Here is an 18339-nt window from a genome sequence, read left to right on the forward strand (position 1 = left end):
AATAAAAAATAAAAAAATTTAAAAAAGTGTTTTGAAGTGTTTGAACACAATATACTTAAACAATCCACGCAACACAAGGAAGCCCCCCTGTGTCACACATTTTTAAACCTTTGAATAAGCGTACGAAGCAGTCACGTGGGTGTGTGTGAAATGAATCTTTGGATGTCATTGGTCATGTGATTTTGATAGAACAAATCAAGCATCTATACAAAGCTTCACTGAAATTGTTTATTTTTTTTGACACACGCCTCTGAGCTTTGGTGTCATGGCTAACATCTAATTTACACAGCAAGTGTGGCAATGCAAGAACAAATAAAATTTAAAACAGCAAAGGTGAAGACAGAATATTATGGATTTGCCAGACAGAATATTATGGATTTTCCAGTTGTTCAACTCCTCTGCCTTGAACTAGAGCAGTGGTTCTCAAACCTGTCCTAGTTTTCTTTGTTATCAGTTTTCCCACCACTTGTTTGTCACTATGGTTAGTTTGTTAGTATGGTTTGTCACTACTATGTATGTTGTCCTCCACTGAATGTTGTTCTGTTGATTACCATTCCTGTATATCTTAGCCCTCTGTTTCTCCAGTCCTTTGTCATGCGTTGATGTTGATATTGTAAGCTAGTCTGTTACTCTGTTCATTAAATCTCCTTTTGCTTTATTTTCTTCTCGTCTTCTGGCTTGTAAACAGCAAGTGACAGAGATAATCTAGTCAATATAATGATGAAAAAAAGTACCTGGCGCATACAATACCAGTTATGTTTTTATTAGAAAAACAGCTGTAAAAAAAAGAACTAATTTAATTAATTTTGGTAACACTTTATAATAAGTATATAGTAATATAGTACTTACAAATCATCAACAAACTATTCATTTAATTCATAGTTAATTTGTTGTCTCTACATTGTAAATATGCTTTAAACATATTAGAGTGAGTTCTTCATTCTTTGTCACTGTAATTAACAATATTATTTGTGGCAAGCAGGGCATTGTACTTTGTTTTGCAAAAAACATTTTAAGTACAGACAGGAATAGCTGACCCAGAATTTAAAACAAAAACACAAAAGAACGAGACAATGGTGATTGTGATTGTAACTGGGAAGTTCCGAACTCGTGAAAGTAGTCCATATGATTTGTGTGCATTATTTCCGAGTCTTCTGAATTCAGTAGATTGCTTTATGTGAAGAACATACCCTAATTTAAGGGGTATTTACTCCAGTCGTGTCCTCCCTCATTTGAATCCGGCGCGCTCAAGAGACTGTTGGTTTGTTTACATAAGCGCGCACAATGAGCGCCATTTAGAAGAAACTACGGCACACGTTGGTTGTCGCGCCTTTCGTCAGTGCGGTATATTTGAGTGTTGAAAGTGAAGAAGAAGATTTGAAAACTCGGTAAGTCTCACTTACCCTCATTACAATACGTCTGTAGAGAGCAACACACACATGTGACAACCATTTAGATCGTACTTTAGCCTTTCTAGTGTGGTATATTACACTTTTGACAGGATTGAACGAAGCTGTGAGGGATAGAAATAAAGTGTTCATTAACGACATGCTAATTGTTCATATGACAAAACGTAAAAAATTCGTAAAGTGTTGACCAGACTAGAAAATTTTGTTTTAAAAGAGATCAGTAATGTCTCAAACTATGTTCAGGTTTGTCTAGACACCAAAGTCTGCATTCAAAAGTCAGTCATCTCAAAATGTCTCAAATGATCTGAGCTGCACACCACATTTTTTAAATGTGATTTTAAACTCACACCAGATTTTAAAAATCGAATTATATCGAATTATTTAAAATCATAAGGATCATCAGAATTATTAAACATTTCAAATCATCAAAATAGTCATAAAGAAAAAAAAGTGTGGCCGATTGAGATCACAGAAACTGAGCCATGCCGGAAGAGGCTGCTGGTCAATATGTAATCTATGTACAAAGCACAATCTGATTGGAGCCTCATAAATCATTTACGTTTAAAATTTAAGAATCATAATTTGAGGTTAAACAAACATACTTGCTAATTATTAATAAACCTGAGTGTGTGTGTTTTAGGTTAGCAGCCCCAAAAGTCACACTTCAAAATGTGTGCATGTCATTTTATTAAATCCAAAACATCAAGCTCACTTTTCTTCATCAACTTTTAAAGTCTTTTCAGTGCCTTTGAATCAACTGGTGTTTTACATGTGCATTTATGCATTTGGCAGGCACTTTTATCCTAAGAAAATAATATACTCATCTGCAATATAGTCTGTTAAATATATGTTGTGATCGAGAATATATGTTGAATATCGATGAATCGTGATTGATGAATATATGTTGTGATTTTTTTTTTTTTTTTTTACTTGGTGTAATGAGACAATCAATGAAAATTGAGATGTCTGCCATTGTGCGGAATTGTATTTTTCACATTGAAAAGCACATCAAGAACATATTTGTAATTTTACATATTTATAACAACAACCTAATAATTTACCATTCATATACAGTCAAAATGTAACATTTTTCTAACATTATTATTGTGTCTTTATTATTATGGCATGACACTCTTATATTCTACTTTGAAACGAAAGTCCTTAGATAAATGACTTCCCTCCACCAACATAACTCCATTGCATTTATATTTTATGTTTATATACACTCACCTAAAGGATTATTAGGAACACCTGTTCAATTTCTCATTAATGCAATTATCTAATCAACCAATCACATGGCAGTTGCTTCAATGCATTTAGGGGTGTGGTCCTGGTCAAGACAATCTCCTGAACTACAAACTGAATGTCAGAATGGGAAAGAAAGGTGATTTAAGCAATTTTGAGCGTGGCATGGTTGTTGGTGCCAGACAGGCCGGTCTGAGTATTTCACAATCTGCTCAGTTGCTGGGATTTTCATGCACAACCATTTCTAGGGTTTACAAAGAATGGTGTGAAAAGGGAAAAACATCCAGTATGCGGCAGTCCTGAGGGGGAAAATGCCTTGTTGATGCTACAGGTCAGAGGAAAATGGGCCGACTGATTCAAACTGATAGAAGAGCAACTTTGACTGAAATAACCACTCGTTACAACCGAGGTATGCAGCAAAGCATTTGTGAAGCCACAACACGCACAACCTTGAGGCGGATGGGCTACAACAGCAGAAGACCCCACCAGGTACCACTCATCTCCACTACAAATAGGAAAAAGAGGCTACAATTTGCATGAGCTCACCAAAATTGGACAGTTGAAGACTGGAAAAATGTTGCCTGGTCTGATGAGTCTCGATTTCTGTTGAGACATTCAGATAGTAGAGTCAGAATTTGGCTTAAAAAGAATGAGAACATGGATCCATCATGCCTTGTTACCACTGTGCAGGCTGGTGGTGGTGGTGTAATGGTATGGGGGATGTTTTCTTGGCACACTTTAGGCCCCTTAGTGCCAATTGGGCATTGTTTAAATGCCACGGCCATTGCCACGGCATTGTTTCTGACCATGTCCATCCCTTTATGACCACCATGTACCCATCCTCTGATGGGTACTTCCAGCAGGATAATGCACCATGTCACAAAGCTTGAATCATTTCAAATTGGTTTGAGTTCACTGTACTAAAATGGCCCCCATAGTCACCAGATCTCAACCCAATAGAGCATCTTTGGGATGTGGTGGAACGAGAGCTTCGTGCCCTGGATGTGCATCCCACAAATCTCCATCAACTGCAAGATGCTATCTTATCAATATGGGCCAACATTTCTAAAAAATGCTTTCAGCACCTTGTTGAATCAATGCCACGTAGAATTAAGGCAGTTCTGAAGGCGAAAGGGGGTCAAACACAGTATTAGTATGGTGTTCCTAATAATCCTTTAGGTGAGTGTATAATATAAATTGTATTATATATATATATATATATATATATATATATATATATATATATATATATATATATATGTTGTCGACTCTGTCTGACCTGACATCCTTGAAGATAATACAGACAAATGACCATGTGATATACATATACATTGTAATAGAATCAGTGTACAAGAGGATTAAGCAGCTCATTTCAGTTCAACAGGTCTGATTCACAGCAAGTTTAATCTTCACATGACTGAAACTGACAGCAGCTTCACCTGCAGGAATTATTGTGTTTAATGATGAACTCACATTAATGTGAGTGTTTTACTGGCAGTAGAAGGTCATGACATTCTCTTGGTTTCCTCGTATGAGCAGGGTGGGACAGTGGATGCCGTAACTCAGCGCTTCCACCCAGGCCATATAGAGAGAACTGGGACAGTTGACATCAGGGACTGGAAGAGAACTGAAACACACACACATTCTGTTTAGAGCTGTTATCAGGCATACATTGACTGGCAACGCTTTCGCTCTCAAACGCCCCAGTTTATGCAAAAGTATGACCAATTGCTTGTGATGTCACTTGTTTGTGAATCACTTTGGATTGATACATGAAAATGACGTATCATATGGGATGGGTAAACTGCTCTAACTAGCAATACTCACATTACAACCAAAGCCGCTGGGATGGAGTTCTTCTTGATGATCTCATTTAGTCTCACTGACCTCTCCACCTGAAAATAAAATACAGTCAAATGGAGGGTCTGATGGATTGCACTCGTGTTCAAAACGACCCACACCATCAACACACCTTGGGTTTTATGGCCTCCAGGTCTTTTTTGGAAACTTTCCATGGACTCAGTCTCTTGAGCTCCTGTACGTCTGCTCCAGCCTGTTCTTCACTCAGCATGAAGGGGGCGATGTTTTCCTCATACCGCTGCCAACTACAGGAACAGAGAGGAAGAAGAATTTTTACATACTGTACATTATTACAGCTCCTCTATTCCCAGTTTGTCTGAAACACGCTGATTTCTTCAAAGCCCCTCCTTCTGAAAAACTCAGAGTGCTCTGATTGGCCACCTGACCCATTAGGTTGTGATTGGACAAACACCTCAAGCGTGCATCGGAAATGTAACAGGCCTCGCCATTATCACAAGCTTAAGCTTCCAAGGCTTCTATAGCATTTGTAAATGCATAGTTAAAATTTATGTCATTGATTTTACCTTATCAGTTCAATCCCCAGTCGGATTCTGAAAATGAGGATGATCAAGCCAATCGATTGGTACCCACTTTGCAAGTTTAACCCCTCTGGTCCTGCTCCAAGCAGGACTCAAACAGGCATCTTCGACATGGGAAGCGGGCGCGCTAACAAGGACGCTAAAGACCACAGCGTCAGTCGCTAGTGCACCTCTTGAGATCAGGGGAGTGAGGATTACTCTCACAACTCTTACTGGCCTACATTACTCTCACCCCCTAAACTTCACTTCCATCCGTGTCACGGCACCATTGTAACCCCTCCGGTCCTACTCACCCTGCTCCAAGTGGGACTCAAACCAGCGTCTCCAGCATGGGAAGCGGGTGCGCTAACAACAAGGCTGCAGCGTCAGTCGCTATTGCACTTCTTGAGATCAGGGGAGTGAGGATTACTCTCACAGCTCTACGTTACACTCACCCCCTAAACCTCACTCCCATCAATGTCACGGCACCATTGTAACCCCTCCGGTCCTACTCACCCTGCTCCAAGTGGGAATCGAACCAGCGTCTCCAGCATGGGAAGCGTAAAACTACAGTGCCAGTTGCTATTGCACTTCTTGAGATCAGGGGAGTGAGGATTACTCTCACAGCTCTTACTGGCCTCCGTTACACAAGCACGACTTGAGCAGAACGTTTCACAGTGGTAACTTGTCTAAAGTGATATCTGGAGTTGTATGGCAGGTCTGGATAAGTGTTCTGACTTTATGAACTTCTTCACTTATAAGATTGATAATATCAGGGACAAAATTATAACTATGCAACCGTCTACTACAGTATCACATCAGGCAGTGCATTGTAGTCTCCCTGAGGAAAAATCTGATTCATTCGTTGCTATAGGAGAGGAAGAATTTACTAAACTCATTAAATCATCTAAATCTACAACATGTATGTTAGACCCTATACCGATTAAGCTACTGAAAGAAATACTTCCAGAGGTCATAGATCCTCTTCTTAATATCATTAATTCCTCTTTGTCTCTAGGATACGTACCAAAAAACTTTAAGCTGGCTATGATTGAACTGCTTGTTAAAAAAACGCAACTTGATCCTTCAGAATTAGTCAATTACAGGCCGATCTCGATTCTACCTTTTCTGTCAAAGATATTAGAAAAGGCGGTATCCTCACAACTGTGTTCCTTTCTTGAAAGAAATGATATCTGCGAGGATTTCCAGTCAGGATTTAGACCGTACCATAGTACCGAAACAGCTCTCGTTAGAGTCACAAATGATTTGCTCTTATCATCCGATCGTGGTTGTATCTCGCTATTAGTGTTACTCGATCTTAGTGCTGCATTTGACACCATCGACCACAACGTTCTTTTAAATAGATTAGAACATTATGTTGGCATTACGGGAAATGCACTAGCATGGTTTAAATCATACTTATCTGACCGTTATCAATTTGTAGCAGTAAATTATGAGATGTCTCATCGATCACAAGTTCAGTATGGCGTACCACAAGGCTCAGTACTAGGACCGCTGCTGTTCACTCTGTACATGCTACCCTTAGGAGATATCATTAGGAAACATGGCATTAGCTTTCACTGTTATGCCGATGATACTCAGCTCTATATTTCTTCAAAACCTAACGAAACTTACCAATTCACAAAATTAACGGAATGCATAGCGGATATAAAAAATTGGATGACTTGTAATTTCCTACTTCTGAATTCTGAAAAAACAGAGTTTCTAATTATTGGACAAAAAACTTCCTCACGTAATAACCTAGAATACTGTCTAACACTCGATGGCTGCTCTGTTAAGTCTTCGTCGTCGGTTAGGAACCTGGGTGTGCTCTTTGATACCAATCTTTCATTTGAAAGTCACGTGTCTAGTATCTGTAAAACTGCATTTTTCCATCTTAAAAATCTAAATTACGCCATATGCTCTCATTGACAAATGCGGAACAGTTAGTTCATGCGTTCATGACCTCAAGGCTAGATTATTGTAATGCTCTACTGGGTGGTTGCCCTGCACGCTTAATAAACAAACTACAGCTGGTTCAAAACGCAGCAGCTCGAGTTCTTACCAGAACCAGGACGTATGACCATATTAGCACAGTTCTGTCAAAACTGCATTGGCTCCCTATTAAACATCGCATCAATTTTAAAATATTGCTGATTACTTACAAAGCACTGAATGGTTTAGCTCCGCAGTACTTGAGCGAGCTCTTAACGCATTATAGTCCGTCACGTCTATTACGATCTCAAAATTCCGGCCAGTTGATAATACCTAGAATATCAAAATCGACTGCTGGCGGTAGATCCTTTTCCTATTTAGCACCAAAACTCTGGAACAGTCTTCCTACCATTGTCCGGGAAACAGACACACTCTGTCAGTTCAAAGCCAGATTAAAGACACATCTCTTTGACCTAGCTTTCACATAATACATTATAGACTTCTATAATTGAATGTTAGGCTGCATATAGTAGGTCAGCCGGAACCGGGAACACTTCCCAAAAATCCTGATGTAATCGTTACATCATGAGAAGAATGGCATCTACGCTAATTTTAGTGTCTGTGTTTATCCCGAGGTTTTCCTGCAGCCTGCCGGATCGAGGCCGTATCCAGATCTGACGAAGGACCTTCGCCTGGACCGATGACAACGCAGTGCTGAAGTGCCAACTAGTCTCTCCCTATGGAGGATCCCACTACCACTCTACAGATAAGGCGTTGTCGGGAAAATTCGTCTCGCGGTCCTACCCCAAAGCAACAAATAAAATAAAATTCCTTATCAAAATTTATAAGGAAAGACAAGTATTCTGTTTAGGCTTGGCTTGTAGGGAATTCCAAACCTGCGTATATTCAAACGCACATAACTATAGAACCCATTCTAAATGCGCATGTGAACGCCATCAGTGTTTCTCACAGGTTCGCGTTTAAAGTCTGTGTAGAGGGAATGGTGTCGTCTTAGCGGCCCCTAATTTAATAACAAATGATCATTGCGACGGAAGCAAATCAATTAAAACTAACTTTAGATGGAAATAACTTAACTCTGCTGTAAAGCCGAAACAATCTCTGTTGCCTTAAATTATACGCTTATCTCTGTAAAGCTGCTTTGAGACAATCTACATTGTTAAAAGCGCTATATAAATGAAGATGACTTGACTTGACTTCTCTGTTACATAGAATAAATCACTTTGTGGGAGACTATGAGCTTTGTAGATTACTTTGTAGATTATATACAAACATAAACAGATACATTACACACTACAGGTAAAGGAAAACATTAAAAAGAATAATTTGACCATTTACCAAACAGTGTTCAGAAGTGGTAAGTAGGATGTTTCCGATAGCACATTAAGGCAGCATTCCTACAAACCTGCAAGTTTGTGTCCATGTTTATTTGTGAACATTTCTCACTTTTTAGGCAGAGGAGCTTTATCCACATCTGTTATCACGACAATGTCCTCGAACTCCAGCCGGAATGTCTTCAAAAGCATTTTCATGCTGGAATGAGAACAACCGTTTAAAGAATCACTGTTTCTGCATGTCAAAACTAGTAACAGATGATGATGATGATATAATGATCCTCTCACTCTTTACGGTCTTCCTTCATGGTCTCCTGGTCTCCTAAGATAAACACTCTGATTTTGCACTTTTTCCAGCGGTTTCTTCTGGTCAACAAATACGGCACTAAAAGAGTCAGACCTGAAAGAGAGCAACAGCCTTGAGAATAAGAAAATGGGAGTGCAAACAGATTGTGCTGGAGGTTGATCAGACCCCCTTGAGCTTTACCAAGACCAAAACCATGGTTGTCTACCAACCCAGACTGAACCAGTTGGAACTTCATGCCATGATTTTTTTTTTCCCCATAGTGAGTTTAAGTATCATTCATGCAGTCGTATCTCACCGCCATCATCAGAGATCCAGTAGATGTCAATAGTCTTCCTGCCCTGTTTCGTCTGAAACACCGACCTGACTTGATCGTTCGAGCCATCGTCAGACATATCTGGATGGGGAGTCAAAAAAACAGGTGAGACGTGTATAAAAAACATTTACATCACACCAGTCAAAGCTTGATTGAGAAAAAGTTAGTGCACCCTGTCTACAATGCAGTTTTGCTGATTATAACAGGATTGACTGACTGGGTGATGATTTAAATGCAAATGAGCTGCTGCTCCCAGCACAGGGGGCGGAACTACAACAGCTTGTTTCTTTTTACCTCACACAGACATGCACTGAAAATGTAAAATTTTTAGCCTTTTATGTTCAAACCGGAGTCAGATGGAGTCAATAGCCGCGTTTCCATTACCCTTCAAATTGCGCAAATTGAAATTGCGAATTGGAAATATGCTCACTGGAAACACGTCAATTTCGCAAAAACTCCCATTTATTGCAAAAAAGTTTTTACGCTCACATGAGGGGGTTTTTCAGGCAATTTGAAAAATAAATATTTCGCAAAACTGCAATGGAAACAGTTTTTGCGCATTTACAGGTCACATGACTTAGAAGGCGTGGTGTGTTTGGACAGAAGACGAGACGGAGTTCTTTATTGAATTCATAAAAGACAAATGAATGACAGAAATACTAGATTCTAAACCTCAAAGAAATGCCACAATCAAGACCTCTGAGCAGAAATGAGTGAGAAAAACCCAGAAACACCTCATATGTGCTGCTCACAGACACAGTATGGGTCTTTCCTTACCATTAATGCTTGGATAACACGCCTACGTTTCCTTCCATTAATAATAATAATGTCTAGTGCGGTACGTGGCTGAGATATATATATAAACTTACCAACGTCCGTTGCCATGATTTTTGGAATGACTTATCACGAGAGGAAAAAATTACGTTTTAGTCGCATAACATCGGTTAATGGAAACGCTGTCATTTTGCAATAATTTTTTATCAATATTTAGAAAAAATTGAATGGAAAACACGGCTGATGATGGAGAGACTCAAGAAGAAGTGACAACATGTAGAATGCAACAGGACATTTCTGAATGGTTAGTTGATAAATTTATGTAGCTGATGTGTAGTTATCGTCTAGTCATTGATTAGCATATTCTTTCATAACAATCTGTAAATCGTGTCCTGGGGGCGAGGTTTATGTAAATTTTAGGGTTGGTGATGTCATTAACCCGGGAGGAAGCTCGTGTAGTCCCTACCAGCCGTTTGTTGTAGTCCTTAAAACGCAATGTCTTTAAAAGTAAATATCTCCCTTTGCTTTGAACTTCGAGCATTGTAACTTTGCAGATGTTGTTTATGCTCAAACAGCAAACATTACACACTAAAATCATAAACAACCACCTCTTTAAAAACATAACAGTGAGCTGAGAGAAGGCTACAGTAAACCTTAGTGACCTTTAGTGTGTATAAAACATGCAGTCAGATTGTATTTGAACGGTTATTTTCTTGCTTCCATTGGCATCAGTGTGAATTTTTACAAACTATCAATATTTTTTGTACTAATTCTGTGTATTTAATTGTCTGAAACATAAAGTAATTCACTAGAGTGGAACTGTTCTGATTGGTCGACTGGATGTCTATGTCCACTGTTCTGATCGGCTGACTGGGTGATGATGACATCAGGATTCCATTGCTTGCAGTGTAGACGGTTGATTGTAACGTTCTAGTTTGTCACAACGCTTCACTAGCAGTGCCAGTAGGGTAAAAGTGCACCAAAAAAGACTTCAAGTGTGTTTGTCACCTGAATTCCGGTCTGTCTCATCTTTTTCAGATTGCGGGACTTCGTCTGCATCGAATGCCGGATTATCAATTGCAGATGATCTTCCTGCTGCTCAAAATAGACCCATGTCAAACTTTGTTTTATGATTCAAACTGCAGCACCAATGCATTTTTTAATCATTATACTGTATAAAAAAACACTCTACACACCTGAACTCTGAAAAGCATCCATAACGTCCAATCCATCCATCATTCTCAGAATTGCAAGGCCGTAGCTGGAGTCAAACGCGTCGCTACACAAAAAACATGAAACAATGTCAATATACAAAGAACTGAATGACAAATAAACTGATATTTGTGAACAAAAGCAGCATCTGAACTCACCTGATGGTGTTGACGTAGTCCTGTAAGCTCTCAGGTTTACATTCCTTCCAGTTTGTCTTGTATCCCATAACGAGGGTGTTCGGCTTCAGTTTACCAAGACCTGAAGCCTAGAAAGATGATTGAGTCTTTGAGAAGGATGTTATGAGGAGAAGAAAAAGGTGTTAGAACAGATTAGCGACGGTCTTACCTGCATGAGATTGCACGCGCCCTCTTTCAGACTGTCGGCATTGAAGGACGTGTAGAAAGAACGAACCTTCCTCTGATTCAGCCAGTCCACCAGCATATCAGTGCTGTGCTGCGGAAAACTGGACTTCTCGTCCTCCTGAAAGCATGAGAGCGCAATAAACCCACGACATCTTCACATCTTGAGTGCACACTGAATAAGCCGTTTGGTGAAATCAAGGTTATCTGCTTGTGTCAGTCAGGTTTTTTGTAAATCATCTTTCCTGAATAAAAATGTTATATAGGGATGCACCAATTTCGGTATCAGGCCAATACTGCGCTCGTGTACTCATACTCGTACTCATTAAAATGCTCAGATACCAACAACCAATACTATACAATGCTTGTGACAAAGAAACAGACAACAGAGCAAAAAGATAGCAGAAGGGGAGGAGGAGCTTATTACTAACGTTAACCGACGGGAGAGAGAGAGAGAGAGAGAGAGAGAGAGAGAGAGAGAGAGAGAGAGAGAGAGAGAGAGAGAGAGAGAGAGAGAATTTGAATTTGAAAACACCTTTATTACAAATTAAGTGTTTTAAAACATTAAAAACAAACTATTTAAAATAAATTACATAAATTGAGTAAAATAAAGATTGTCATCTACAACAGAGCACAAAACCCCTCCATAACACCAAACATCCTCAAACATGGCAAGACATGAAGTAGCTTTATAAAACTTAAAATCAATCAAAATTCTTGACTTCACCATGGCACCAAACATAGATACCAGATCAAATTCCTGATTTTGTTCAATTTTATCTTTCCGACTCATGTATATTGCCATTTTACTTTTGCCCAAAACAAAATTTAACAACTGACTCTCTCTGTCTTCTCTTTGTATATTTAACACCAAAGATAAAAGCTTGCATTGAAAATTCTTCATCAAAAGACTTAAACAAATTTTGTAAAACTTCAAATAAAGGTTTAAGTCTATGACAACTCATAAAAACATGAAACACAGTCTCCCTTTGTGAGCAAAATGGGCATTCATGACCTACATCAGGATTCAACACAGATATAAAGGCATTTACAGCAATAATACAATGTAAAATCCTCCACTGCAAATCTCCAATTTTCTTATTCAATGGTGGCTTGTAAAAAGTTCTCCAATTTGGCTTAAAAACATCATCCAAACCTAACACAATTCTCCAAGGTGTATCAGTTTTTCCATTTAATGCTTTTTTATTAAAACATTTCCCACATGACTTATACAGTTTCTTGCCATTCACTTCTTCAAAGTCCATGACCACTACTTTTTCTACTTCCAGAAAAATTCCACCTTCCTCCTCTAAATTAGGTGAAACCATCAACTTTGGAAAAAAATCTTTATCATTGGGAGTAATTTCTCCCTCACAATATTTTCTTGAGTAAATCAGTCTCTTCCACTGTAAGGATAGTCTGTAACTTCCGTAATAGTTTCTCAACCACTCGAATGGATCTAAACCCCAATTGTGTTGCCACTGCATCCACTTCAACAAAATCTGGTCCTGCCAGACTCATTAATTGACGAAGAGTCACCACTTTAGCCTTAACAAAGGCTTCTGTCAGTGACACAGATGCATTAGTAATGTCCAGTCTTGCACCATAAAGCAAAGGCTCTTCCAAAAGCCAATACAACGATGTGGGATTGCTCATCCTTTGGAGTTTAAAAAGACTCCATACTTTAAAAAGATTCCGATAAAAAACTGGAAATTTCTCCACATTTAAAGTTTTTGGATCCAATAAAAATAAGGATTTGTCCAAAGTTATACCTGCAGCAGTTTTTAAAATAGCACTTGCTACTGGTCTCCAACTTACAGACTCTGGGCCTGTCAGGAAACGTTGTATAAACTGTGCACGAAATGTTGCTGTCCTACTTTGTAGATGCACAAGTAGATGCACAAGTCCTTGTCCACCTTCTTCCTTTGGTAAGTACAAGATGTTATGGATCACCCAGTGCATCTTATCCCAGAAGAAGTCTATCAACATCGATTGTATCTTGGCAAGAAAGAGTAGTGGTGGGTCAACACAAGTCAGTCGATGCCAAAGAGATGAAGCAACAAGGTTATTAATAATAAGGGTTCGACCCCTATAGGACAATATTTTCTTAATCCACTTCCATTTATCCAAGCGGCCCTTTATTTTCTCAATCATCCCTTCCCAATTTTTTAATTGAAAAGACTCGTCCCCCAAATAAACTCCCAAATACTTTAACCCATCTTTTTTCCATGTCAGACCACCAGGGAGTTTGGGGGGCACTGTTGTCCGCTCTCCCACCAAAACAGCTTCGCTTTTTGACCAATTCACTTTTGCAGCTGATACCATTTCAAAATCATCCAAAGTTTTCATTAAAAGGTTCACATCATTTTGCTCTTTTACAATTACAACAACATCATCAGCATAAGCTGATAAAACAAAAGTACTTTCACATCTCATCAATGAGAGGCCTTTCATTACCCTTCTCAATCTTTGCAAAAGTGGTTCTATTGCCAATGTATAGAGCATACCTGATAATGAACAACCTTGCCTCACTCCACGCTGAACTTTAAAAGGAAAACACAAGCCACCATTAAATTTCAACATACTCTCAATGTCATTATATAACACTTTAATATAGCCTTTAAAATCCAAATTAAAACCAAAGGCATCTAGAGTCTTCCATAAATAACCATGCTCTACACGGTCAAATGCCTTTTCCTGATCAATGGAAATCAAGCCAAAATTAACACCACAAATCTTTGAAAATCCATCAAATCTCGGATTAAAAAAAATGTTATCAAATATAGATCTTCCAGGCACACATAGGATTGGTCAGGACTAATTATATCATCTAAAACTTTCCCTAATCTAATCGCCAATACCTTAGACAGAATTTTGTAGTCAGAGCACAGTAAAGACACAGGTCTTCAATTTTTAATATCACTCAGATCTCCTTTCTCTGGGAGGAGTGTAAGAACTGCTCTCCGACTACTAAGTGGTAACAAACCACAGACCAAACTATCACTAAGAACTGCAAGCAAGTCTTCTCCTATAATGCTCCAGTATGCTTTATAGAATTCAAAAGGAATCCCATCTACCCCTGGAACTTTCCCGTTTTACGTACTCTGGAGAGCTTCATACAGTTCAATTAAAGTTATATCTTCACTAAGTTTTGCATTGGCACTTTCTGATAATTTTGGCAGATCTTCAAAGAAACAACCATCAATATCTTGATCTATCCTATGATCAGAACTATAAAGATTTTTATAAAATGTTACGGCTCTTTTTCTCATTTCGACTGGGTCTGATAACAGAACCCCAGCTTCAGACCTTAAATTCTGAATATACCGTCTTTGACCATTCTTTTTTTCTAATCCGAAAAAAAAAACTTTGATGGAACGTCCATCTGCTCTACATCCTGGAAACGTGATCTGACCAATGCCCCTTGTGCCTTTCTTTTATAAAATTCAGACAAGGCTGATTTTTTCATGAAAAGAGAATCTAAATGGTCTTGATTTCCTGTTTCTTGAATTAAAACTTGAATCTCTATAATTTCCTCTTCTAACTTCTTTATAGACTGAGTTAAAACTCTTGTGACATTTAGAGTATATTGTTGACATAATTGCCTAATATTTATTTTCCCAATGTCCCACCATTCATGTAAAGAGGGAAATTGATCTTTTTGTTCTCTAAAAGACTCCCAAAAAAAACTAAAAACATCTTTAAACTGTAAATCTGACAACAATGTCACATTAAAATGCCAATAAGAACTACTTAATTTAACAGAACTAACAATCATTCTACACACAACCAAACTATGGTCAGAGAAACCTACTGGAAGGATTGAGCCATTTACAAAAAAACTAAGATGATGTTTGAAAACATAAAATCTATCTAATCGTGCCATTGACAACACATTTTCGTGAGCATGCGTCCATGTGTATTGTTTAACATCATGATTAAAATTTCTCCATACATCACCAAGCTCATTCCCTTCTATCATTTGTATCAGTTTTCGGCGTTAAGCCATATGTGGTTCTACATGATTCCTATCTATATTTCTTTCGACACAATTAAAATCTCCTCCCACAACCAAAAATTCCTCATTATCAAACTTTTCTATTACTGTATTCAATTGATCTAAAAACAACATTCTTTCTATCTGTGAGGTTGGTGCATATACACAAATAAAAACAAAAACATGATCAAATTGAGCTTTTATCTTTAACAATCTACCTTTTACAATCTCCTCTACTGAACAAGATGAGGGAGAACAATTTTTATTAAACAAAACTGCAACTCCTCCACTGAGTGAAGTATTATGACTCAGAAAAAGAAGACCTCCCCATTCCTTAGCCCATTCAACAGCAATGTTCACGTCACTATGTGTCTCCTGTAAAAACAGGACATCAATTTTATTCTGTTTCGCTACTTCATATATCTGAGCTCTCTTTCTGCAATCTCTAACCCCATTCACATTTAAAGATGCAATGCGAATGTCACTCATAAATAAAAATGAAAAAGAAACTACAGCACAGAGAGCAATACATCCAATAAGGGCATAAATACTAAACCATTTCATCATCATTATTCAATTGGAGTTGAATTTTTGTAACGATTTTTTTTAAACGATATACTTCTTTATCTGCAAATCTTCCTTATTTTCTATAAATATTTTTAATATTTTCCAGAAGTCTTCTGAGATCTGGAAAATAATCATAAATTTTCACTCCTCTCATATTTTTGGTCACTTTCAAGATTTTTTTGATCTCATCTACTCCATATTCAAGACATGACCAACTGGATTGAGAACAAACGGAACCACTGGAATCAGAGCACTCGCTCTCACTGCTTTCATTGTCCACTTTATTCTCTTATTGATTCTTTCTAGCCTGTTTCAAAACCATGCTCTTGCCATTTTTTTTCCTCTTCAGAGGTGTTTTAAAAACAACCTGATCCATATCCATTAATGTATCCTCATTTTGAACTACACTCTCCACTTGTGACTCAGTATCAGAAACCTGATTTAACTTCGTTTGTGTTTTACCAAGAACTTCTTCACAATCACTACTGTTGCTTTCAACACTCTCACAGATTACAATTTCGGATTTGTTTGCGTTTCTTTCATCAATTTCAATGCTTTGTCTAGTTAATTCAGATTCAACATTTTTTCCTACAGACACTATTTTTGGACCACTAAAAATCGGCGCATTAGAAGTACTGGCGACTTCTCCATCTCCATTCTGCTCAGCGTTACCTTTTTCACCATCATTCTGCCCACTGTGATGAGAGCTGTTTTCCGGACACCCGCGGATCAAATGACCAGACTTTCCGCAACCAAAACACTTCATCGTGTCTGTAGTTACAAAAACGGTGTAATCAAAATCATCCACTTTAAATTTAAAATTCACGTCAAGATCAGTTCTATTTCCGTTCAGAATCATATACGTGAAACGCCTGAACGACACTACATGTTTCACTAACCCCGATTTGCATCCTATAGCGATCTTTTTTATAAGAGCAATCAGTTTGCCAAAGCGTGACAATTCCTTCATCAACATCTCATCTTTAATAAAGGGGGGTACATTTGAAATGGTGACTTTTTTAGCGGGAGTAGAAAGAGGTAGTACTTGAGTAAATAAACCACATGTTTATTCCCTTTCCAACAACTTCATTCGCTTTCTCTACTGTACTTAAAAACAGTACAATTGAATTATTCATTTTGGACGCCGCTAACACACATTCATGACCACATCACCGACCGCTACACTACACTCTTCCACACTCCCCGCAGCCACCACCTTCACACCGTGGCGAGTGAATCGAGAACATTAACTCCTTGAGTTGCCATGCTTCCCAGTGCGAAGACTGGTTTAAAGGGGGGGGTGAATTACTGTTTCATGCATACTGAGTTTTTTACACTGGTAAAGAGTTGGATTCCCATGCTAAACATGGACAAAGTTTCAAAAGTTAAGTTGTACGTTTGAAGGAGTATTTTTGTTCCAAAAAATGTCCTTCCGGTTTGTCACAAGTTTCGGGAAGTTTTTTTCGAGTATGGCTCTCTCTCACGTAAGAGAGGGCGGAATTTCCTTATATGGGTCCAAAGGGCACTTCCCCCGGAAAGACGCACGCGCGCACGCACTCGTAGACCAGAGCAAGAGAGTGAAAGCAGTTCGCCATCAAAGCGCCCTGCCCGGCTTTTGGGAAGTCATGGTCACCAAAGAAGTGTGTTTTTGGTTGCCAGGGCAAGACAACCCTGCACAGATTCCCAAAGAACCCAGCGTTAAGGGACCCGTGGATGGAGTTTGTTTTCCTGAGCATAAAGAGTTGTGTAAGACTGTTGTTCCCTGCATTTCGACGATGATTGTTTTATAAACAAAGCCCAGATCGATGGATTTGCAGATCGTCTAATGCTTAAGGATCGAGCAGTCACAATGATAAAGGTTCGCGGTCGTGCGTTGGAACCGGACGGTGAGTAAAACTGTTGAACAAATGTCTCTGTGTGTTGTCACTAGCTCGGCGCGTTAGAACAGCTAAGCTTCGCCCACACGGCCCGCCCTCAGCTGCTCGTTTTTTTCCGGAAAGACTCGGTACAGCCAATCTCTCAATTAAAAATATAATAAAGCAAAATACTTTTTGGAGATATGAAGGATGCAATATTACTCTATAGGTACTCAAGATTAACAGGAGACTGAGTGAAAATGAGCATTTCGACCCCCCTTTAAGCAGGCGCTCAGTTAGGTTTCTCTGCTAATTTCACAACAAACACAAACAAAACAAACAAAAAACACAAAAAAGGGGGAGAAAAAAGTATTTTTTAAAGCCACAGCGGGCACAAAAAAAGACCACACACTCACCACACCACTCACTCCACTCAACAAACGCCCGCACAAGAGAGAGAGAGAGAGAGAGAGAGAGAGAGAGAGAGAGAGAGAGAGAGAGAGAGAGAGAGAGAGAGAGAGAGAGAGAGAGAGAGAGAGAGAGAGAGAGAGAGAGAGAGAGGGCTGCGTTCGAAACCGCATACTTCCCTACTATTAAGTATGGGAAAAAGAGTAGGCGAGCGAAAAAGTATGTAC

General features: G+C 38.8%; 1 protein-coding gene across 1 annotated transcript in view; it reads right to left on the reverse strand.

The window, feature by feature from the left end:
- Window positions 1-4027: 4027 nt before the first annotated feature.
- The window catches only part of LOC308681422 (solute carrier family 12 member 3-like), a gene marked incomplete at its 5' end in the record, with an annotated part of 40910 nt that continues 26598 nt past the window's right edge, over window positions 4028-18339 (reverse strand). Inside the window, 10 exons of the mRNA XM_081350289.1 lie at window positions 4028-4281; window positions 4482-4549; window positions 4627-4759; window positions 8432-8518; window positions 8608-8719; window positions 8922-9020; window positions 10722-10808; window positions 10910-10992; window positions 11084-11190; window positions 11271-11405. Coding sequence (XP_081206415.1) covers window positions 4143-4281; window positions 4482-4549; window positions 4627-4759; window positions 8432-8518; window positions 8608-8719; window positions 8922-9020; window positions 10722-10808; window positions 10910-10992; window positions 11084-11190; window positions 11271-11405 — 1050 coding nt within the window. The 3' untranslated portion in view covers window positions 4028-4142. The remainder of the gene's footprint in view (window positions 4282-4481; window positions 4550-4626; window positions 4760-8431; window positions 8519-8607; window positions 8720-8921; window positions 9021-10721; window positions 10809-10909; window positions 10993-11083; window positions 11191-11270; window positions 11406-18339) is intronic.

The sequence above is a fragment of the Scardinius erythrophthalmus genome (genome assembly GCF_964197995.2).
Source record: "Scardinius erythrophthalmus genome assembly, chromosome: 2".
NCBI lineage: Eukaryota > Metazoa > Chordata > Actinopteri > Cypriniformes > Leuciscidae > Scardinius > Scardinius erythrophthalmus.